The sequence below is a fragment of the Diabrotica undecimpunctata genome, chromosome 8 (genome assembly GCF_040954645.1).
Source record: "Diabrotica undecimpunctata isolate CICGRU chromosome 8, icDiaUnde3, whole genome shotgun sequence".
Lineage (NCBI taxonomy): Eukaryota > Metazoa > Arthropoda > Insecta > Coleoptera > Chrysomelidae > Diabrotica > Diabrotica undecimpunctata.
Window position 1 is genome coordinate 2,258,870 of NC_092810.1, and position 26,039 is coordinate 2,284,908.

The following is a 26,039-nucleotide window of genomic DNA, read 5'->3' on the forward strand; positions in this document are numbered from 1 at the left end:
TAGCACAAGATGTTAAAAGGCACTGCCTCTTGGCACTTTAAGTTTTCAATTATTAAGCGATTGTAAGGCTGGAAAAGATATCAGGATTTAACCCCTTAAAATTTCAGAACGTTATTAACTCCTAACAAAACATTTTGGAGAAGAATGCAAAAATCTAGAAAATTACGAATTTTACCAGAACGCTTTAAACACTAATAATGATATGCTAGAAAACATTATTGATTCTGAAGAAAATGAAGGAGATATTGAACACATTGTTATCAATCTGTATGGTTGCCGTTATCTCTCCATGAATTGGAATAGTGTGGCCTGAAGCTGCTTCAAGAACTAAGTTTGTTTTAGTGGGTTGTAGTTTCTCATTCAGAAATCCGGTTCGAATAAAGGATCTGGTTGCACCGGTATCAATAATAAAGGTGCATTTTTGATTCTCAACGTAGCCCTTAAGTAATAAATTCTGTTCATTTTTATGTAAAGTGTAAGTAGGAATTTGGGGGCTTTTATTAGATACAGCCGACGCCCGCCCCTTAGTGTCGACTTTTATTCGTTTCCCTGGCTATTGTTTGCGTATCTGTGGTCAATTGTGGGAGATCGATTTCTTAGAGACCTATCTCTACTAGTATTTCTAATAGGACTGTGTGATGGGCTTCTGGATGTTGATCTAGGCGACCTTCTAGCCTCATTCTTTGGATGTTCTCTCCTTGTTTGGGATGGACTTCTGCAATTGTTTTGAAAATGTCCTATTCTCCCGCAATTAAAACATCTTCTGTTTTCATTTCGAGGTTTTTGTTGAAGATTTTGCACTATGTTTAAAATTTGGTATAAAATAGGTTGTTGGTTATCTGCGGTTGTGATTTCTTCATTTTCTTGAAATCTTAATTCTCTTAATTTTGGGTGAGATCTGGAAATGCTTTTTGCCGTTTCATACTCCTGGGCTGAGACTAGTGCTCCATTTAGCGATTTGTGATGTTGTAATCGGAGAGCTTGTTGCATTTCAACATCCTGTAGTCCATCTATGAATGCCTGTATTCCAATTTGTTCCAGAAAATCTTTAGGTGCCTGAGGGTATGCCAAGTGCAATAGTCTTTTAATGTCGGCTTTAAATTCTTGCAGGCTTTCGTTATGTTTTTGATATCGAATTTTTAGCTGACTTTGGAAAACCTGCTTTAGATGCTGTTGGCCATATCTTGTCTCTAAAGCTTCAACGAGAGAGGTATAACTGGGTGCATCTTGGGGAAGGAATTGCAAAACGGTTGCTGCCTGTCCTCGAAGCGACACCACCAAAGAAGCTGCCATTTCTTTTTCATTCCAGCCATTTGCTCTAGCTGCAGCTTCAAATTGAAAACGATAAGTTTCCCATGCTGTCTGACCATCGAATGAGGGTGGTTTTAAAAATTTACTAGTTCTAATTGTACCTGGTTCAATTATGGAAGGTGATGAAGCTGTTTGTTTAGATTCGACGTTAGTTACTGAAACATTAGATAAAGAAGCTTGGGTATTAATTTTTTTTTTCTAACTCAACTATTTGTATTTGTAAATTAGATTTCAAATCATTTTATTGTTGTTCTATTTTATTTTCAAAATTGTTTTGTTTTTCTTCTAATTTATCTATTTTGCTAATGATTTGACTTATCTCTAACTGAAAACTTTTGTGAATTTGGGATAAACCATCTATGATTTGTACCTCTATTTTTTTATGCCTCTCCTTTTCCTCTTCCTCTTCTTGCCTACGCTTCTCATTTTCCGCTTTCTCTTCTTGTCTACGCTTCTCTTCATCTTCTTTCATTTTTAAAAACCATGCAGGGGGTCCGGACGTATCCATTTCTTTGTCAAACTCAGTGGATCTTGTATTTACCATTAACAACTGCTAAATATTTCTCTATCCCACCGCTGTCACCAATGTTACACTTCTTGAAAATTAACTTTATTCAACACCAACAATATTACAATCTTTTTAACTAACTGACAACTATATAATTATATATTTTCTGACGTTCCAAACTTCTTTTTTTGTCAATGGACTTTTCCTATGTGGGATAAATCTTTCGTAACAATATTGAAGAAATCAAGCTCAAGCTTGTGATTAAATTTTAGATTTGGTTGTTTAAAACTTTTTTGTTCCATAAATATTTGTTTTCAGATTTTTTTAATAAAAATTTAGTTTCAAGAAAGATGTGTGTTTTTTCGCATTCATATATCGTTTTTTCTGTTGCAAAATCGGCTATCTCTAAGTGTTTGAAGCAAAAAAAGAAATCTCCAAACTTAAATTGTTAATTACTTAAAATTTAATGAAATTATTAGATTAATTTTGTGAATAACTAAAGCCAAAGTACAAATAAATATAAACAAAAAAATAGAACGTTAAAATTTTATTAAAAAATTCTATTTCCTGCAAAATTTGTCTAAAAAAGTGGAGATTGCTGGTTTTGCTTCTAGACCTCTCACATATACAACACACAATACATCGGGTTTGGCGTAAATTACACTATTTTTCAATTAGAAATAAAATATTTGCAAAAGTTTTTACATACACTAACTTACTAACTACATGTTGATACATTTTCTGTTTTTATAACGCAGGATTTATTTCTTGTTTACAACGGCAATCTTGTTTTTTCTGTTACAAAATCGGCAATCTCTAAGTGTTTGAAGCAAAACCAGAAATCTCCAAACGTAAATTGTTAATTACTTAAAATTTAATGAAATAATTAGGTTAATTTTGTGAATAACTATAGCCAATGTACAAATAAATATAAACAAAAAAATTAAACGTTAAAATTTTATTAAAAAATTCTATTTCCTGAAAAATTTGTCTAAAAAAATGGAGATTGCTGGTTTTGCTTCTAGGCCCCTCACATATACAACACACAATACATCGTGTTTGGCGTAAATTACACTATTTTTCAATTAGAAATAAAGTTTTTGCAAAAGTTTTTACATACACTAACTTACTAACTACATGTTGATACATTTTCTATTTTTATAACGCAGGATTTATTTCTTGTTTACAACGGTATTAAAGGTGACATATATATGTCAAAAATTTACATTTCTATCAATCATTAACGAAACATTTGAAACTCACTAACGCATTATATTAATCTATATACAAAAAACAGTTATTTTTCCGCCGTGTTGCATATATAATTTTCATATTCAATGTAATTTAAATAATCAAACACGAACGTTTTCGTTTCACGTTCGGCATATGATTTTCTTGCATATAATTAGATATCGTAAATATAAAAATCGTATAAATTATTAATTAGAGAAACTCGGAAAATGCGATTTTAATATGCATTTGCATGAAAAGTTTTATTTCTACAGCATTTTTTTAATAGGTTACACTAGGTTAATTAAATGTGTAGTTGAATCCATCACATAATTATTTTCTGCAGTATTTAATTGTATTTAGGATCTCTTGTGACTTACCCTTTCAGTGGACGCAGTTTAATTTTGGGTATCAGTAGTAGCACTCGGTCTACTAGACCGGTCATAGAATATTCCCCTGGATGCATTTTCTTTAAATTTTTATAAAATAATCTTTGGGTAGCTGGTAGGAACTCCTTTGGATAGTCCTTTGGAAGTCCACAATGGCAGCCACGGCGGAGATGAATATCTTCGGTACGGTGTGGATGGCGGAAGTGCCAATCCCTTGATTTTAGGAGTTGTATAAAATCACTCACCAACCCGTCTAAAAAGCGTGGTGTTTTACGGCTAAAAAACCTTTTAAGAGGAATATGGCGATATCTGAAACAAAAGGAATGGGTCCCCAGATGTGTAGACCATACAATAATGACAAATCCCACTCCTTTGGAAAAAAGGACAGCTTCATGGAATCTGGAAGAAGCAAGAAATCGCCAAAAACCACACGATTGAACATCGCAACTCGAAATATAAGCTCATTAAGCCAAGATGAAAAAGTCTACGAACTCAAAGAAGACATCAAGGACTTAAAATGGGACATGAATTGGAGAGATGGCAAAAAACATAATAAAATTAAACCGGAATATTGTTACAGCCATTGCAAATTGGATTTACATGTTAAAAATAAAGATACTTTTTACAAATCGAACAAAAATATTTCATTTATCGATTATTTTTCCATCCACAGTCACCACAGCTCCCAATTGCTCCCGGAGTTCTTTGAACTGGTACGACATCTTCATCCAAATGACAGATCTCCTTTAGTAAAATCCTTATTGTCTTGAGTATATCGACATTTTGGCTTCGATTCTTCTGGTGGTAGTACATCAGTTGTAACTTTTTCGGGGTGATTTTTACCCACATTCCCAGAATCTCCTTTATATCTCTTGTAGAGAATTTTTCGTTGAACCAACGTCTGCTGCTGCGAATGTAGCTCGTCTTACTCCTCGGTTGTCAGCTCCTGAGACTGTTCCTCGACAAGTCCTTTCACATCTCTTTCATCCACCTCCAGACCCATGGATTTTCCAAGAGAAACAATCTCATCTACCACTGACACTTCGGATTCCAGTCTTTCGCAGTCCCTTCCATCTACAACCTCAGGCCACAGCTTCTTCCATACAGAGGTTAAGGTCCTTGTTGTAACACCTAGCCAGGCTTGCTCAATAATTCTTAGGCATATTACTCTGTTAAAGTGGTCCTTCCAGAACTCTCGAAGGGTTCGCCTTAAAGCATCGCCGAAAAATGTGCTTGGTATACAACTTCTGAAAATTAGAAATCACTTGCTGATCCATGGGCTGCAAGATAGGAGTGGTGTTGGCTGGTAGGTAGAGAATCTTTATAAATTTGAACTCTTGAAGTAGATCATCTTCTTAGAGATTTGGTGGGTGAGAAGAGGCATTATCGAGGACAACAAGGATGTGCATGGGTAGGTTGTTTTGCTGTAGATATTTTTTAACAGAAGGGACAAACACCAGGTTTATCCTGTATTTTGATGTAAACTTCAGCTGCTTTCACATCCGAACTTGCTGCCTCGCCATGCCTGACGACGAAGTGAATGCCGGTCCTTTTTCTAAAGTTGTCAAACCAGTCCAACTGGCTTTAAATGAGTCTTCCGATTCACCATTTGTGGAAGTGTGTGTAATCTGCTTCAGCAAATCTTCGTAAATCGCTCGTGCCTTCTCACATATGATGCTTTATGTTAAGGTTCCTCCTTGAAGCTGCTTCTCTGTCACCCACACCATTAATAGATTCTTCATCTTTTTATAGAGAGAAGTCCGGAGTTTAGATAGCTGTCATTATACCCTGCTTCTCTGTCACCCACACCATTAATAGATTCTTCATCTTTTTATAGAGAGAAGTCCGGAGTTTAGATAGCTGTCATTATACCATTTTTATCACCATCTTCCGTTTAAGTAGAGTATATATCATTGATGTGGTACGTCCTTACATTCTCGCTAAGTCAGTTATTGGTACAGCTCGTACAGCAACGTACAGCTTGCTCATCTTTTTCATTCATTTCACGTTTCAGTTCAATAGACATCATCTTCTTCTTCGAACTCATGATTCTAAAAACAAATGTTATATTGTTATGTACAAAAAGCACAAAACGCGAACCCAACTTATCAATAATACTTCGAAAATGAGGGAAAGAAACAAAGCAGACAGAGTGAAGTCTATAGTAAAAATGTACACAGTGTAAATTACACCGACATCGAGAGTGAAATAAGGTTAGTATTAGAATCCGAATTTTTGTCGGATTTAACTTCCAATCACCATTTAATTTGTCGGTCCAAGTAATAGTCACGTACAGATCCGTAAAATAATCTTTATGGCGAGGCTGTAAAGATCTATTATTAGTAAAACTACCTTTTATTTACAAAGCAAATTAGAAGTAGTCAAATGAGAGGTATGAATTTGAATAAAAACCGATTCCTCGTATCTCAAATCTTGCTCTCGTTTCAAAGCAAAATATCGCTCGCTCCGCGGCTCGTATCTCAAAACACTCGTATTGTTACGATAAATATTATCGCATATAAAACTGTAAATATATTATAACTAATTCTTTTCTATTCTAGTTATTTCGGCGCTCAGTTGAAAGACCTGTTTACCTGAATTCTGATGAGTCACCCACGACTTGAAATTTCCAGAAGCAGGCCGAATAAAACCAGTATGAGCGACCTTCTGGGCTCTTCGATCGGGAATCGCGGCGATTCCGGAATTAACGGCATTTTATATTTGAAGAGGAATTTTGTTGTAAACAGGACAGTTAGTTTTTGAACATCGCGTTATTACACATTGGTGTAATATAAATTAATTATATTGTACAAATAAAGAATTTAAATAAACTTTTAAGTGTTATGAGTGTAGAACCTTCAATATTAAATAAAAACAATAAATTAGATTTAATAAAAACATAACAGTATATTAAGAGCGTAGGCGCAAAATTTCGGGCCAATGCTTTTTAACTGCATTCTTTTTTTTTTCGAATCCTGAGAAAACTAAAAAATATTTTTGAAAAATTTAAACGCAGAATGAAAGAATACATTATTACCGAGTGCCGAAAGTCCCTGAAAACTTCTATAATGTTTATTTTAATAAGTTACAGGGGTGAAAAAAAGAGAAAATTTAGTATGATTTTGAATTTTAAATATCTCATTCAAAAAAACTTTTTGTTTATTCTAAGTGACTTTTGGCCCTCTGTAATAATGTAATCTTTCATTCTGCGTTTAAATTTTTCAAAAATATTTGTTAGTTTTCTCAGGATTGGAAAAAAATGAATGCATTTAAAAAGCATTGGCCCGAAATTTTGCGCCTACGCTCTTAAAGCGCTCTTATGTCGAGTTACCACTGTATATATATATGAGTCCACACTTTAGACACATAGCTCATATCTGATTACTCCATATCTCTAACCACTGAGATATTTTTATCCCGCCAGAACCAGTGCCGGATTTAGTTCATGGACCGCCGGGGGCTAAGTCATACTATACCGCCACTGAAAGAGAAAGAAATCACGTTATCCTCTGAAAGGGGTACAGAAAATAAAAATGAGAAAGTGATGGCAAGATCTTCATAAGCTTTTCCTCTAGATTTCAGATTATTTGCTAAACAATCAATTGTTTTATACAGAACTTGAGTTCTAATCTTATTTTGCGGTGTAAGGATCTCTTTTGTACCTGCTTCGTCAAACTGTAATTTTCTTTTGCGACTTATAATTTCTTTGCTGTATTCCGTTTGTTGTGATAAGAGCTGTCCCTTTTGTTCAAATAAATTACATTTATCATGAAGAGACTCGTAAAAATGTTGTAATGAGCTATACAAAGACGAACATGTATGTAAGTCCATATTTGCGCTTTGTAAATATTTACTCGCTAGATCAGTTCTTTCCAGTATTTCGAACCAAAAGGCAACATAAATACCAAATTCTAACGTAGCCATTTTTTCGTGTAAATTGTTTGCTCGACACCCAACTGGCATCTTCTTGTCGTCATTAGAGGATAACTCTAAAAGTGCTTGCTTTATATCTTGATAGCATAAATTAAGAGCTTTTAATGCATTAAATCGTCCTGACCATCGAGTCACATTATCTCTTTTTGGAACAAATGTTGTATGGCCACAATTTTTCAATAGATCAGTGAGTCGTTTCCATCTGTAAGTTGAAGCTGAGAAAAACAAATTTCTTCAGCAACAAAAAAAAAGTACTTTCCATAGTGCATTCTGTTGCATAATCAAATTTAGTGGAATGGGCTGCACATGGTACGTATTTTGCCAAACTATTTCTAGATTTTATTCGGGCTTGAAGACCGCTATAAACGGCAGACATGTTATTCGCATTGTCATCTGCAGTCATCGATATTTATATTCAGGTCGGACAAAATTTTTACAATGCTACCGAAGATATGGAAATATCTTTGGCTTTGTGGTCAGTTTTGTCTAAAAACTGTATGAACCTCTCGACAGGTGTTTCGGTGTCCGAGAAATACCTAATAATGAATGTCAGTACGTGTTATATTAGGCGTAGAGTTAACACTGATTGAATAATATTTGCCACAATGAATTTGTTTTACAATTTCTTCTAATATGTGGTTCGAAAGCACCTGCAAATATTTAAAACAAATCGTTTTTGATAAATAAAATACTGAACCACAGCCTTTTGAAGCATATTTTCTTTTAAACGAGGATCATATTCCGCCAACAACTCTAGTTAATAAAGGTAGTTGCCACTGCTAGTAGAACCAAAATTTTCGGTTCCTCTAAAAGGTAGTCCCCTACTAGCTACGAATTTTATGACAATAACGACTCTTTGTAATATGTTTTGCCAATATGTGGTCTCATATTTAATCTGTTGCCACAGAGAATCATCGATCTTCCTCATACCCAATGAATTTCTTGAAAAGATGTTCTAAATGAACGACTGACCTTTCGTGACTGTCACATTTTTCTTTAGCCTTTTTTCAGTCGTCAAATCCAGTAAAAAAGGAAAAAGTACAATTTCCACTTGAAAGGAGTCGACAATATAAGCAAAATAAAGAGCCTGTACTTTTGGAATAAACTAACTACTCACGCCGAATTTTTTCACCATTCTTTAAAACTTTATAGAATAATGATTTAGTGCAGTACCTGTTTTGTTTTCCTATTTTTCTTTTTGAAGATTCAAAGAGTTAAGATCCTGTGTTTTGAATTCTTTCAGCACTTCGTCTACACAATTTGGACAGAATTTTGGATCTTGTAAATCAACTTGATTAACACCACTTTCGACTAGAATTTGACGTTCAGGAGAACTCTTTTTAGGATGTAAAATCTTGGGTTTTTTTAATACTACATTTAATTTTTGCTGTTTATCTAACTTTTGTCGTTTCCAAAATGCACCTCCTTCCTTGCCGCTCATTTTTTCGAAACGTCACGAAAACACTTCACTAATAAATAAGTAAAATTTGAGACTAGTCTCGAAAACTGCGCTAACACGACTGACCACTGACGACATGGCGTGTTGGAGCCGGACACGCTGCCGTCAGGCGCAGTGGCGCTAGCCGATTTCTCGGACACATGAAACGAGTTTTTGTGCGACCTGCTACCGCAGGCACGGATCTTATCGGTAACGAGTCGAAGTTTTATTACCATGATATTTCAGAAAATCAACGCCATAAATTTGAAATATCCACATATAGAATTAAAACGTACTGGGAGCGACGTACCGCCTCTCAAAATTTACCGCCTGGGGCTAATAGTCCCATAGCCCCCCCTTAATCCGGCACTGGCCAGAACTGATTAAGACAGCCTACAAGGGCACACTGAGTGGAAAAATCGTATTTTTTTTTTTATTTTTTTGCGATTTTTTGCCTTTAATGAAGTATATTATAGATATTGAAATACAACCTAGACAAGTAAGTGTATTTTGTTAATTTTGTCATTTACTATTAGACTCACTAGAAATTTTATCGTACAAACTAACAGAGTCTACATAAACATAAGATTACAATTTTAATAAGCATTCCCGTTGGATCCAATTACTTACAACTACACAGCTAACAAATGCCGATAAACGAGGAAAAAAATTGAGTTTGAAACAGCCCGTTAAAAATTAGACAGTTCGATATGTTTAATTGCTACGTAAAAATTACTTTTAACGGTGCGGAATCAGTGATTGTTTATAATATATTCTGCTTCTTCTTCGATATTAATCAGAGCAGCCAACAAGATCGACATTTACCATAACGTTACTATTCAGTTAGGTTCTGAGTGGCTTAGTGTCTAGTTTAGTGGGCAGTTGTGGGCACTAGCTGGTTAGTAAATTGGTCTTTTGTTGTATTTTTTTATATACTTCAGTGTTTGTATTTAACTTTAGCACGAGTTATATTTTTTTTATTAAGAAATCAAGAGGATCACTAAATATTATCAAACTAAAAATTTGCATTTCGAAATGATTTAAAATACAAAATTATATATTATAGAGTTGCTAAACACCACTACAGTAGTTCATCATCATCCTCGTAATTGATACTGATTTTATTGTCGGTTTGCAATCCTTTTATTTTTACATTTATTTTCCCATTGCTTTATTATCATGATTTTTATGCCATCTGCCTTCTAGTTCTTGGTATCTCTTGGCATCTTCGTTAGATTGAGGCCCATCTTGTACTTTTTTTGACCATATTGTCTGTCAGTCTTCTGATGATATGTCCTATCCATTCCAAACGTTGTGATTTAGTTACTATATATAACTATTTTTCTTTTTAACATTCTTTCTCCGTATGGGAGGATTTAAGGTCCTAGAATTGTTCTTATCATTTTCCATTCAAGTTTCTCAACTTCACTTCTTGTTTTTTGTTCATTGATTGATTCTATCGCATGTGTTATTTTTCCTTTTAACTTAGCTTTCTGGTCTTGGTGTTTTTTCTGTGTTTAATTTTTTAGGTGTTAATATTCATTCTATAAATTTCTTCTTCTACTTCTTTACATTTCTTGACACTTTTGTACAAAACCATGGAGTTCTTGGCCTTGTAAACGATTTATTTTCATTTATATTTCTTTTACCAAGAACTTTATTGGCCGAGGTTAAGATATTAGACTTGATTTTTGCCCAGCTTTCTTAGACTCCACAAACTACAAATTCACGACTCTACTACGACTCCACACACTTCTACAAATTTTATGAATTTGTACTGATTAATTACTATTACTTATTCTGATTCATTTATTTTTTCTTCTCTATGTTTTATCAGTTCATATAGAATATTATCTTCACATACTGCTTTGTCATTGTTTGTCTATTGTGTTGATATTGTCACTTCTTCCTAGGTTAGACACTTTATTTCTTACTTCTTTTTCTTGTCTCCCCTTTTTTCTCTTTCATAACTTTTGCTGCGTTTTTCCTCATTTTTTTCTATATTTTCATATTTCTTTAATTTGTTTCGGTTTTTAGTCTGTTATCCTCTTCCCTTCTCTGTTATCTTCTACTTGTTCTTTATTTCCCCCATTATATCCATTGACGTCTCATCTTCGGTTCTTAATTTTGATAGAACTTTTTAAAATCATTATCCATCCCTGACCTACCTATATCTTCTGCTATCTTCTCTATCCATATACAGTACTGTGCGAACTTTGGAATCATATCAATAAATGAAAAAACAGTTTAATTAGAAAAAAAATTATATTTTGACAAAACTATAAAGGTAAACTTACATAATTTAATAGGAAATATATCCTCCTTTGGCTGCAATTACTGCTTTTATCCGTTTTGGCATAGAATCTACGAGCTTCTGACAGTTCCCAGATATCGTTTCATCTCGAAACCAAACCTGAATAACCGCTTCTATCATTATTATGTTTGTAGTACAGTCGATTTCGCGCAGTCTAGCTTTGGCCATAAATTTTCAATGGGGAACTACAGGGCCATCTAAAACATTAATCTTCTTATTTTTGAAAAATTACATCATTAAACTTTGCTTTAACTTGTGACATGAAGCCCTGTTGAAGAATCGCTCCTCCTTGGGACTGACATTTTGTCCAAACTCTGTTCCAACATCGATTTGTATTTTTGACTGTTCATCATGGCTTGGATTGGTGCCAAAGATCTAACCTCCATGTATGAAAACATTACCAAAATATTTTTTTGACTAAATGTTTTACGGTTTGATCAATATGAAATGTGTAAGGTTTTCATTGTAAGAATTCCTGACGAATTTCGACCGCCGGCTCCGTCCCTGAACTATAAAGTAAATTTCATCTGTAAATAGGATTGATTGGTATTCTTTGATTTTTCTCTTTTTACCATCCGTTTGTTTTAGGACTATATTTGAATCATTCCATTGAACCCTATGTTCATTATCCCATGCGTGTTTACATATTTGAGATCTATCAAATTCTTTATTTTTAATATAAGATTGATGTTCACTTATTCTAACATTTAATGGCCTTGATGTTTCACCTAACTAAAACTGATCACATTCACAAAGTATTTTATAAATACAATTCTTTGTCCTTTCTTGTTCATTGTTAGGTTTGGTTTTAGACAAAATAGATCTTAATGTGTTTGTTGTTTTGAATGTTGTTGAAATGTTGAAATTATTTCGTTTCCTTTTAAGTTTTTCTGATAATCCTTTTATGCATGGTATTGTTATTTTCCTCGTATTATTACTTGTGTATGCTGTAGGATCTCGTTCTAAGTTGTTCTGTTCTATTCGGTCGATTGTTAAAAATTCCTTATTTATAAACGATCAAGGATAATCATTTTTTAATAAAACAGATGTTAACAAATGTTTTTCCTCCAAGAACGAATTTTCGTTAGAACAAGCAATTTTGGCGCTATCGTATAAGGATTTAATGATTCCGTTTTTAATATTAATATTGTGATTTGATTTGAAATTTAAATATCTGTTGGTGTGTGTTGGTTTTCTATACACCTGAGTCTCATATCCAGTATCGTTCTTAGAGACTAAAACATTCAGGAAAGGTAGTGTGTTATTCTATTCCTTTTCTGTGGTAAATGTTATTGTCTCTTCTTTATCGTTTATATTATTCAGCTATATGTCCAAAAACTCTGATCCATAAGGTCATATTGAGAATACATCATCTACATATCTCGATCATACCGTAGGTTTTAAATTTTGTTAAATTTTGTTTAAAAATCTTCTACAAATATATCGGCTAATAATGGAGATAAACTAGAGCCCATTGCCAGACCAAAATTTTGTTTATAGAATTCATTATTTAGTTGAAAATATGTATCAGTTACATAATGTTAATAACTCCATTATAGCTGATATGTTTAGTCTTGTTTTAGTTGCCAATGTATCATCACTCTCTAATTTTGTTTTATCTAAAATCTTATCTAATGGCACATTCGTAAATAAACTATTTATGTCAAAACTTACCAAAGTATTATTTGAATTAAATTCAATATTTGATAATTTATTTAAAAAATGTTGTGTATTTTTTATAAATGTGTCATTTTTATTTGCAAATGATTGTATAATATTTAATAAAAATTTTGTCAGTTCACTACAAGGAGAAGTCATGGTACTACAAATGGGTCTAAGTGGTATATTCGTTTTATAAACTTTCGGTACTCCATAAAAATGAGGGCTCTTACTGTAATGAGGTGTAATTAATCTCTGATAACTTGTTAAATAATCTTTAAACTTGAATAAAGTTCTATATTATTCTGTTTTCCAAAGGCTTTGTTGGATCCTTTGTTAATTTTGTATAAGGTCCGTTTATTATTAGATCTTTAATTTTGTGTTCATATTGAATGTTATCCATTATCCCAGTTGCATTCCCCTTGTCTGCTGGTAGGATGATTATGGAGTCGTCATTTTTTAAAGTTCTTATAGCCTTTAGTTCCTCTTTGCTTATGGTTTGTTCAATTTTAATAGCCTTTTCCAATTCATATTCTTCCCAAAATTTTGAGGCAGTGAAAAAATATACACGATATCCTATTTCAAGAAATGTATGTTTGCTTTCCCACGCATTTATTAATCACTTTGTAGAATTCGGTACATTTTCCAAGCATGAAGCACATCATTGCCTATATTTTTCTAAATAACTTTTCTATAATCTGTACCATAATGAATTATCGATCAATGTTGCACCAAAGACTCACCCTGTATGTAAAATATAAAAAAACTTTTTTTATTTTAAAGAGCTATTTTAAATATCTCGAAAAATGTGTGACGACGATGTTACCGCCCTTGTCGTGGACAACGGTTCCGGCATGTGTAAAGCTGGCTTTGCGGGAGATGACGCACCACGTGCCGTGTTTGCCAGTGTCGTAGGCAGACCACGATATAAGGTAACTATACTAGATTTTTTTGCTATTCTACAACTTCCATTGCACGCATTGGACTCATTCTCTTTAAACACTTACTATAAGAACTGGTTGTTAAATATTTATTAATTAAAGGAGAAGCTACAGTAATTACTATTTAAATGGGAATAAGCTACAATTAAAGGTTAAAGTACGTTTATTAAAAATTTATTGAGAAGCTACACTTTTAGTATTTATTTAATTTATTCATCAAAATGGGCTTAAACTCAAACAAAAGTATTATGACTGAATGGGTATTTCCAATACCTTTCAAACAAGTTATCACTTGCCATTAGGCAAGGCCCCATTAAAAATTATCTGTTACAGTGGCGCTGTAACGTCATCTGTCACTATTACGTCACCTGTTATGACTAGTAGATTGTTATGAACAATAACCGTTCAAAAGACACGAGAGGGAACGAACTTTTGACTAGCACTGTATATTAAATAAAAAACTTGACAGTTACCTGGATAATTTCTGGATTTCTGTATTTCTGGATAAGTTTTCAAAGTGTTCTTTTTACTTATTTTTACTATAAAATCTCTTCTTAACCCAGATATTACTGAAACTTTTATTGTTAACATTTTGAATTAATTTCGAATTTTCATGGAAATTATAGCATATGGAACCAAAAAACACAATCATATATTTTTTTATGACGATACCTGTCAAGTTTTGACATGTTCTTTTAAAAGGACGGTAGTAATATACGGTACCAGATATCATATATATTTTATTAGTATCAATTTACAAAGAATGAAAGGATTTAAAACAAAATTTTGGATGTAAAGGTATTTTGCACTTTTCACACAAAAACTGGACTTTTTTGTGACAATATCCACATCGCGATTGCTTTTCTTGATAAAGAACCAAGTGGTTAATACCGTCATATCTTGAATTGGCTACCGAATTCGAATTCCGCTTAGAAGGTCCGCGTTTTGTTTCATTTTTAAAAGTTTCCAAAATATTAGTTGCAATAGATCTTCTAAATTCAAGTTGATCCAGTTTACCGTCTTGAGTTTTGTGAATCTGCCACGCATTTTGAATAGCCATATCAACGCAATGAGCAAAAAGGGGAAAATACCATTTCTTTCCTCTTATGGACACTCGATATAAACTGATGTTCTGGTCACTGCGATCAACGCCACCCATGAAGTTATTGTATATTCTAACAATATTTGGTTGAGGAACTTGAATATGTTTTTTCTCTGCTTGTGAAAATCTCTTTACAGAGAAGCAAGGCATTACTGGTACAAAATTGGAAGCAATAGAAACGATATTATTATCATGCCAGCGGCAAACCACTATTCCTGTATTTTTATCAAGACGATACTCGTATTTACCACGTTCAGTTTTTTTCATAATAGATGAACAGTGTAAAGGGCATTTCATGGTGCGATTTTCCCTTACAGTGCCTGTACCAAATATGCCTCTTTGTTTTAGCTCATGCACTAAATGAATAGAAGTAAAATAATTATCAAAAATAAGATGGAATCGCCTTTGAGGCCATACTTCATTCAATCTGTCTGCATAGGATAGAACTACTGATGCACCCAATCCAAGGACTTTATATTGTTCAGGTATTGTAGTGGAATTACCTTGGTAAGGAGAAAACCAAACTATGTATCCCAGACGAAGGGCTCCTACCCACATTTTGTACCCCCAACGGATTGGTTTTCCCCTGATGAATTGTTTTGTGGGATGGCGACCAAAATACGGAACCATTGCCTCATCTATGCTGTGATGTTGTTCTAAAGGGGAAAATTGTATAAATTTTTTGTTTATTACGTCGAACAGGGGTCGCATCTTGGCAAATCTATCAAATTTATCTAATGACAAGTTATTGCAAACATGCAAAACTTTCATTATGTGGGAAAATCTATCCCTAGATATAGCAGCTACCACCATTGCGTTGTGCGAATCGTCACGATTTTCCCAGTACATGTACCTTTTCGGCACAACCACATAACCACTCAATACAAGAACGCCTATAAAACATCGAATCTCATTTTGAGTAATGTCGTTCAAAAGATTGCTTTGTCCTGCGTAGATGTTAGTGTATTCGGTAACCAAATTGATGACTTCATCATCAATAAATAAATTGAAAATTTCCATCGGCGACTGAGTCATTTTCGGTCCAAATTGAGTTTTCCAGGAGGTACAATCAGGGTGTTGATACAAGTCTCCTTGAATCCAGTGTGCAGATATTCTCTTCTCTAATTGATGGGGCAGCTTTTCCTTGGAAAGAAACAAAGCCAATGGTATATTGTCATCATCCGAATCTTCTTCTGGTAGGCTAAAATTCACAGAATCTTGTGGTAATTCAGTCGCGTTGTCAAAAACAAGTTCTACATCGTTTCTCAACTGACTACCCGGTAAATTATTTATTGTAGTTAGTTCTTCATCGCCGGAGTCGCAATCGGTGACATCATCATTGGCATTTTCTGGGGGAAATATGATCAAACCATCTGGAGGGACTGGGATTTCATCAGAATCAAGCTCTTCTAATAGCTCATGCAATTTGAGAGGCCTCCTGAAACAATACGCACGTTGGTAGTACTAATTACTACCGTCCTTTTAAAAGAACAAAATGAAATCCCAAGCGGCGAGCCTTTGAAACAACGTGACAACTATTCGAGCCAAGAATATACGTACATAAGTCCCTATTATACAATAATCCACATGCCAATGCCGTGAAGTAACAGTTTTTTAATTCTAGACTTACCTCCAATTATAAGCATCCATTTTGTAGTCCAAAACCTGGCAATTTACACAGATAACCTCACAATTATTACAGCATGTGCGCGCACTAAAATCGTTAAAACTTGTCGAATGCTGGCTCTTGAAAACACTCCATCTAGAGCCATCTATCAGTTGGTAGCTGTACTAACCTAAATTACGCATAATTTACACTGCCTTTTAAAAGGACGGTAGTAATATCTGGGTTAACCAATAATTTCCAATGATAATTGGAGGAAAATAAAACATAAAAATCATCAATTAAAACAATTCTGATCATATTAACAACTTTGTTTAGGGTGTAATGGTTGGTATGGGGCAAAAAGACTCATACGTCGGAGACGAAGCTCAAACAAAACGCGGTGTCCTTACAGTCAAATACCCCATCGAACACGGCATCATCAGCAACTGGGACGACATGGAAAAAATTTGGCATCACACCTTCTACAACGAACTTAGAATCTCTCCAGAAAACCACCCCGTCCTGCTCACCGAAGCGCCGTTAAATCCAAAGATCAATCGCGAGAAAATGACCCAAATAATGTTCGAAACGTTTAATTGTCCGGCCATGTACGTTGCTATACAGGCTGTCCTGTCTTTATACGCTAGCGGGAGGACAACGGGTATCGTTATGGATTCGGGGGATGGAGTGTCTCATACAGTTCCTATATATGAAGGTAAACCAACGTAATTGTATCTTATTTCAAAGTTTTATCTGTTCATGTAAGACATATTAGCCAATTTATTTTCCAGATTTTATACTAGTCGACTTTTCTTTTACTTTTGTCATGTTTACGACAGTTATAATCAAATTCTACTAACTTATACGTGAAAATGATTTCAGGTTATGCCCTACCACATGCTATCCTGCGTATGGATCTGGCTGGAAGAGATCTCACAGACTATCTAATGAAACTTCTCACGGAACGTGGTTATAGCTTTACAACTTCAGCAGAACGAGAAATTATCAGAGATCTTAAGGAAAAAATTTGCTATGTAGCGCTGGACTTCGACCAAGATCTAGCGATCGCTCAAAATACTACTTGCTTGGAAAAATCGTACGAACTGCCCGACGGGCAGATCATTACGCTGGGAAATGAACGGTTCAGATGTCCGGAAGCTATGTTTCAGCCATCTCTAATTGGTAAGTTTCTTTTTAGGAATTGACTTATAGAACGTTACAGAGAAGGACACTGAAATGTTACAAAAAAAGTTAAAAAAATAAATAAATGGAAGTAATAACAATAAGAGATCTGGCACAGAAAGTTTGTAAATTCACGAGTACTCACGTGTATAATGGAGAAAACAAAAAAAATATTTTTGCAAATTATATAGTCTATGTAAACTGGATCCAAATGGATGAATGTAGCTGAAAGGCAAGAATAAAGTTTGATTGAACTGAATCTAAATCAGTCTCTTAAAATTTTCAACCATTATACACGCTTTCTTCCCGCACAAAAGACCGATTTGCATAAAAATTTGGGATTTAGTTCAACTTATCCTCTACTTCAAAATCTTTATTGGACCGACGGCCGTTTTTAATTTTTTACGTGCATTTTGGCAATAGCTGCTCCTTATTACCAAAACCTATATAAAAAAAAGCTTTAAAAGAGTGAAATTTGGTTCAGATGAATTGAATAATGATTTTTTGGTGCTCTAAGTAAAATTTTTAAATATTGCAATCCTTGAAAATTCATTTTTAAGGGTCATAAGTAATCCCTCATTACCAAAATAAAAATAATAAAATTTTCCACCCCCGAGATGGGGTGGCAACAGCCCCCATGATTAAGACGCCTTTCGGCATCATATAGATTTTGATCCTTGGACTAACTACTACTTATTCTTAAATTTTTAAGTGAATAGATCTTTTCTGAAAAAAATGCGAGGTGAAAACCTTCGTTTTCTGGGCTACTCCTCTGATTTTTTATATCCTATTTTGTTTTTTCTTCGGATTGCCGAATATAGGCCTTAGAGGTAATAACAACTCTCAAAATTTTTAACAATATTATCAACTGACTGTACATAAGGAATTGGTCTTTTCTCAAAAACACTGTTTTTTACAAAAATAAATTAAAAATCTTCGCTGTTATTGCTCTAAATAACCACTGTATAATGACAAATATTTAGTGACGGGGCAACGGCGGTTCGTGGAAAGTCGACGGCGAGCAGTGTTGCCATTTATAGCGTGCATATCTAATTTAAAACTTAACGTACTGTATAAAAAAACTAACTTTCATTCACCCAACTAACGAAATTAAGTATTTTTTGCCATTATTTAGGTATGGAAATCCCGGGCATAGCAGAGACTACATATCTATCCATCATGCGATCCGATATGGACATCAGGAAGGATCTGTACGCCAATACAGTACTCTCAGGAGGTAGTACTATGTTTGTGGGTATTGCAGATAGAATACAAAAAGAAATAGCTGCACTGGCACCAGCTTCCATGAAAATCAAAATAATCGCACCTCCGGAGAGGAAATATTCCGTATGGATAGGTGAGAAAATGGATGTTTTATATAAATATTATAGGTCTTAATGGTCTTTCATGATTTATCGGCGTTTTTCGATGGTTTTTCATGTTTAGCTTGTTTCTAATGTTTTTTAATATTTCCCATTTATTCATGTCTCTTTCTTCATTTCTATTTGGTTCCTAATTTTTTTCTGCATATATATCTCGTTATCTTTGTTCTTTTTTCTCTTTGTATCCATCACTTTCTTTTTTGTCCAATGATTCATTTGAGTCTCGTTATTTTTGTTCTCATTCCAAGATTTTGTTTTTTTTATGAGCCATTTCTTAATGTACGATTTAATATAGATCACTCAAAGTTCTAAAGCATTTTCAGAGCCACTATCATCATCATTCTGGCTTTACAAACCTGCTTGGTTCCTAGCCTCCTCACGTATTCCCATATTTCTCAGGTCTTCGTCGATGATATCAAGGAACCTTATTTTGGGCCTTTCTCTTCTTCTCTGGGCAATGGGTCTATCAAGGAGCATTTTTCTAGCTGGGTCATTTTGTTCCATCCACATTACATGCCCTGTCCACCTCAGACGTCCTATCTTATATATTTGACGATATCTGGTTCCTTCTTCTTCTTCTTTTTATATAGACATGACTCTGTCTGTTTTTCAATGTGCCTCCAGTAAGTTGTCATTCCATCGTTTGCGTGGTCTTTCTACTGATCGTCTTTACTACTGTATTCGTTGTCATTAGTCTTATATGATCGTTCCATTCTACTCTTCTATTTATTACCTAGTTTTTGATGTTCTCCACCTTGCATCTATGTCGTATATCTGTACTTCTAGCTTTGTCCCATAGTGTCTTACCATTAATTTTTCATCTCTGCTGTTTCTAACATCCTTTTTGTTCTCTCTGTGTCAGGTCTTGTTTCTGCCTTGTTTACTCTTGCTCTTGTTTACGATATCTGCTTCCTGGTTAAAGTATTCCACCCATTTATTTAATACATTGTCTTGTGGTTGCCTTGAATTCATGTCTGTTGATGTTAACTGTCTCATAGAATGCTTTGAATTCTTTCTCTCTATTGAGATTTTACAAGTACAGTTGTTCTAGATCGTCGAGTAAGCATCTTTCTGTAGGCTTCTATTTTTTCTTTTTTTGCATTCTTGCATTCATCGCCAAACTATTTCATCTTTCGCTGCTGCTTCAATGTCTTCCTTTATTCTGGTCCAGTAGGAGTTTATATCTGTCTGGCCTTCTTCATTTACATTTTGATTCCTTAGTCTGTTGGTGACATTTTCCGAATACCGTTCTACAATTGTCGCATCTCTCAACTTTTGCATATTCCATTTTTTTCTATCCATTTTATTTTCTTTGTAGGTATTTGAAATTCTAGTCCCTTATTGTTGAGATCTCTAGGCAATGATATGTGTCTATGTTTGCGCCTTTATAACTTTTCCAGTTTGTTACGTCTGTTCCATAACTTGAATCTATTAAAATGTGATCAATCTGACTAGTTGTTCTCGGAGCCACTATACCAATTCCAAAAACACCAAATAGCGATGTACATGATATGAATCCTATTTTTTATGTTAGATTCTTAGTTATATATTAGTTACTGGTACTTTTTCTTGTAATGCAGCCAATTAAATACTTACTGGCGATAATTCTGTTAAAGTTTCTGTTAAATTTTCATCGTTTTTTTGTGTACATTTTTCTATTGTTTAAAAAATTTGTAGTATAAAATCATATGATATCATAACTACAAGATTGCAAGGTCGACCACAGATATTGTAATATAGTTAAAAATATATATGAAAATGCCACAACAGCCATAAGTCTACATTCAGCAACTAATAAAATAAAAATAAAAAGGGGAGTCAGGCAAGGTGATACCATGTCACCAAAGCTGTTCATTACCGTTCTTGAGTATGCATTTAAAAGACTAACATGGCAACAGAAAGGAATATCCATCGATGGAGAAAGATTAAACCATCTACGTTTTGCGGACGATATCGAGCTTCTGTCAGATAATCTGGGAGAGATCAAAGACATGCTCCAAGAACTGAATGACATACTACAAGAAACTGGGCTGGAGATAAATTTCGAGAAAACCAAAATGATGACCAATATGGTTCCCAGCGAAGAGATACAGATCAATAACAACAAGGTAGAATTAATCGATAAATACACATACTTGGGTCATGAAATCAGAATAACCAGAGACAACCAAACCTGCGAGCTAAATAGACGAATCACGTTGGGATGGGCGGCATATGGAAGGATGAGAGACATTTTTAAAACAAATACCCCAATTCACCTGAAAAGGAAGGCATTTACCCAATGCATCTTACCAGTCTTGACCTACGGAGCAGAGACCCTAACTTTAACGAAAGCTACTGCCGAAAAACTGAGGGTAACACAAAGGCGAATGGAGAGATCAATGCTGGGCCTAACCTTGAAAGATCGCGTGAGAAATGAGGAAATACGCCGAAGAACTTGCGTAGACGATATTATACTGCGAATTAGTGCGAATCAATAAACAAAAGTGGAGGTGAGCTGGATATGTTGCTAGAATGGAAGACGGAAGATGGACGAAGAGATTATTGGAGTGGAGACCAAGAGCCGACAAGCGAAGTCGAGGCAGACTACCCACCCGATGGACCGACGACCTAAGAAGAATAGAAACAAACTGGATTGCAGCAGCTAGAGATAGAGAGAACTGGAGACGTTTGGAGGAGGCCTATATCCAACAATGGATGTGAAAATGGGGCTGGATGATGATGATGATGATGATGATGATGATGATGATGATGATGATGATGATGATGATAAAATCATATAGAGAATAAAAACATATTGAAGATCTTTTTGTCGAAAAAGAATAGATGCAAATAAGACCTGAAAACAAGTATAAAATTAATGAGAACTCCAAAAAGAGTGACCATCGGATAATACAAGAACCGATTTTAAAATGATAATGAAAATTTTCTACAAATATAAATTTTAAATTGGCTATAATTTAATAGTTTAGCATTATTCAATGAATTTAATAATAATAAAATCAAGGTGTAAAAAAGCACTCAACTTTTAACGATATTTTACATAAAAATAATCGTGAATTTAAGAATAAAATCATTGGAGCACTATAAACAGGTCAACAATATTTTTATGCTTATTGTGAGCGATGAGAAATTATATTATTCGTTCGAGTCATTATACAACTTTTAGTACAAGTACTACAATAACAGTACATTTGTTTAATTTTGTGTCGGAGCCTTTTCTCCATAAAAATTTTCATATCTTCAAGATATTTATAACAAACTAGTGATTTAGCGGGATCCAATCAATTGTATCTAAAATCACTCCACTTAATTTTTTCTGTCTTTCTCCTATTTAAGGCTAGGACGACAACAGAATAATATTTTAATCTTAATATTGTTCTGAAGCTATTTTCTTGTGGCATGTTAAAGTAATTACTATTTAAATGGGAATAAGCCACAATTAAAGGTTAAATTAATTTTATTGACGTTTTAATTTCCACTTCGGAAATCGTTCTCAAAATACAAACATTAGTGAATCCATGTCATCCATGTATTCTTTGTTTTTCTTGCGTTGTCTTGTAGTTGTTCTATTTGTATAGTTGTGATTGTTGTTTTAAAGGTGTTCCAAATATTTTCTACTGATTCTTCTGCTACCGCTGGTGCTTCACTGAATTTTTCTTTGAGTGTATCATTGAGTATTTTCTCTATCTCTGCCTGTACTGTTGGATCTTTAAGTTTTTCGAGGCTAGGTTTTATCTTCTCTCTGCGTTTGATTTTCTTCAGTTTAATTGAGATTTTACCGATAACAGGATTGTGGTCGGAACCGGTGTCCGTTCCGGGATATGTTTTAACTGCACTGATTCCATTTCTATAACGCTTGTCAATTAATATACAGGGTGTTTCAAAAAAAGGTAACCCCGTCTCTAGGGTAGGTAAAAAACTGAAAAATAATTGGGGTTTGCTTAGTAAAAAATATTTGTAACGCCATCCGTTTTCAAGATACAGGGCGTTGAAGAAAAAAAAATTTTACGAATTTTTTACGATTTTGCCGAAACTACTGGCAACATTGTAATGAAATTTTATACGAATATGTTTTGGAAGCTGATACATCCCATGAATTTGTTTTTATATATGATTCTCATAGAGGGCGCTAGTTACACGGATCGTACTAAGTATTAGTCAATATAACTTTTTTAAGAGTATAATTATTAATCAAAATTTCAAGTAAACTTAAACATCATTCAATTTTACACGAAAAAGGCACTCTTGGTAAAACTAGATACTGTGTACCGTTTTCGGAATATTTTGATTTGAAAATTATGAAGTAATAATTGATGCTGGTAGTAATGATAAAGTTCTAATAGGTATACCTCTATTTTCTCCCAGTGTGCCATGGAAATCTGACATTTATTGATTGTTATGACGATAAATCAACATTAATTAGAGTTTTGAAACCTTGTTATTTGTAAAATCAAATCAAAATGTACTCAAATGTTGAATACACTGACATGTTATTAACCTTAGGCGAATGTTTAGGATGTTCTAGTGCAGCTGTGACACGTTATGCAGAAAAGTTTCCTAGAAGACACTTACCAAGTAAAAAAAAATTTAGAGCCGTTGAACGACGTTGTCGAGAAACTGGGAATGTGAGACCAAATTAAATAAATTCTGGTAGACCAAGAACAACAAGAACAATTAATAAAGAAAATAATATTTTAAATTTACTTGATCAAGATCCAACAGTTAGCGTAAGGAATATAGCAAGACAAACAAATACTTCTTCTTCAAGTACTTGGCGGATACTGAAAAAACAGCAATTATATCCTTATCATTACAGACAAGTCCAAGAGCTCTTGCCAGATGATCTTAGAGTGGATTTTTGTGAAACATTGCAACACAGGACAGCCCACAATCCAAATTTTTTAAAATGCATTCTTTTTACGGACGAGGCCACCTTTACGCGACAAGGTATGTTTAACTCCCATAATGCACACTACCGGTGTGATGAGAATCCACGAGTCAAAAGGGTATCACATTACCAACACTCATTTAAAGTTAATGTTTGGGCAGCAACTTTAGGTAACAAATTAATAGGTTATCATATTCTACCTGTAAATCTAAATGGTGATATGTATCTTGATTTTTTAAACAAGTCCTTATTCGAGATATTATAAGATTTAACGCTAAACGAGCGAAGATCTTTATTTTTTATGCACCATGGAGCTCCACCACACTTTGATAGAAGGTGTCGTAATTGGTTGAGTAATCATTTTCCGAATCGATGGATTGGTAGAGGTGCAGAAGCTCCGATTCATTGGCCTCCTCGGTCATGCGATTTTAATCCTTTGGACTACGCAGTTGGTCGTATATTAAGGAAAAAGTCTATGCTACAGAGGTAAATTCACGCCAAGAATTGGAAGAAAGAATTCAACGTCAATTTAATGACATCATAGCTGATCCCCTACCGTTTAGAAGGTTAATGGAATCGTTAGAAAAAAGAATAGACTTGTGTATTCGCGAAAACGGAGGGCATTTTGAACACTTACTGTAATTGAATTTTATTTTATGTTCTTAGTCATTAATTTAATTTTCTTCTTGTGAGTTTTGTTTAATTACTAACTATTTTATACCAGCATCAATTATTACTTTATAATTTTCAAATAAAAATATTCCGAACACGGTACACAGTATCGAGTTTTACCAAGAGTACCTTCTTCGTGTAAAATTGATGTTTAAGTTTATTTGAAATTTTGATTAATAATTATACTCTTAAAAAAGTTATATTGACTAATACTTAGTACGATCCGTGTAACTAGCGTCCTCTATGAGAATCAGATATAAAAACAAATTCATGGGATGTATCAGCTTCCAAAACATATTCGTATAAAATTTCATTACAATATTGCCAGTAGTTTTGGCAAAATCGTAAAAAATGCGTAAAATTTTTTTTTCTTAACGCCCTGTATCTTGAAAACGGATGGCGTTACAAAAATTTTTTACTAAGCAAACCACAATTATTTTTTAGTTTTTTACCTACCCTAGAGACGGGGTTACCTTTTTTTGAAACACCCTGTATAATCTTATTTATATACTGAAATTTTTTAAAGAAACTACAAAGAAGAAAAAATGAAACAACTAATAGGGAGAAATGAAAGCATTTGATCACTGAAAGTGTTTCTTTCATAATAATCCATAGACCGTAATCAAAATTAAATCTCTTTTGGGAAGGTGTTAGATAATTCATTATACATAGAATGCTTCACTTATGTCGTCTGGTTAGTCAGATGTAGGGGCATTGGGCAGAAAACCTTTACCACGTCTTTAATATCATGTTTAAAATATTAAATATCTAATTTGATTTTTAGCTGTTGCCTAGAACTGCTACATTATTATTCAAAAGATAATATTTCCAAATAAATCTTAAGCAAAACTGTACCCGTAACATTGATATAATAACTTCTTTATAATACTTACTTTGTTTTAAACTATTTAGCGTACATTCTATCTCAAAGTAACCGCAATTTTTGGAAACAGCACTTCAAATTTAAGATAAAATCAGATTTTTTTTAATTTCAGATAAAATCGCTCTCCATGTTTTATTACTGATTACTTTAGTTTGGCGATAACATCAAATTAGCTAATAACAAAATTATATTTGACAGGTGGAAGCATTTTGGCAAGCTTGACGACATTCCAGCAAATGTGGATCTCCAAATCCGAGTACGAAGAGTCTGGATCTATTATTGTTCATAGAAAATGTTTTTAGAATACTGTTGTTTCGTTAAGTACTTAAATAAATATATCTTTACTTAGTACATCGATATTTTATTACTTCTTGGAAACTTCTATTTATGTTTGTATTAATTGCGTCGTTAAAGAAAGCTCTCAAGGAGATTTTATTCTTAGCGTAAGTATCTCCTGGAACTTTAAGATGTTTTGTGAGCAATATTTGTAATAAGACGTAAACCTTTCATCCATTTTGCATCATTTATAATAGAACCATTTTAATTTTAGTAGAAAAACTTGTGCAGAATCTTTCTATAGAAAAGATAAGAATCCTAT

General features: G+C 33.8%; 1 protein-coding gene across 1 annotated transcript; it reads left to right on the top strand.

Moving 5' to 3' along the window:
* The first annotated feature begins 9,611 nt into the window (after positions 1-9,611).
* LOC140449156 (actin-3-like) lies at positions 9,612-25,786 on the top strand. The gene is made up of 6 exons (XM_072542305.1): positions 9,612-9,707; positions 13,566-13,714; positions 16,768-17,146; positions 17,314-17,613; positions 18,749-18,970; positions 25,640-25,786. The coding sequence occupies exons 2-6, from the start codon at positions 13,589-13,591 to the stop codon at positions 25,741-25,743; spliced, it is 1,131 nt and encodes a 376-aa protein (XP_072398406.1). The 5' UTR covers positions 9,612-9,707; positions 13,566-13,588; the 3' UTR covers positions 25,744-25,786.
* Positions 25,787-26,039: the final 253 nt, after the last annotated feature.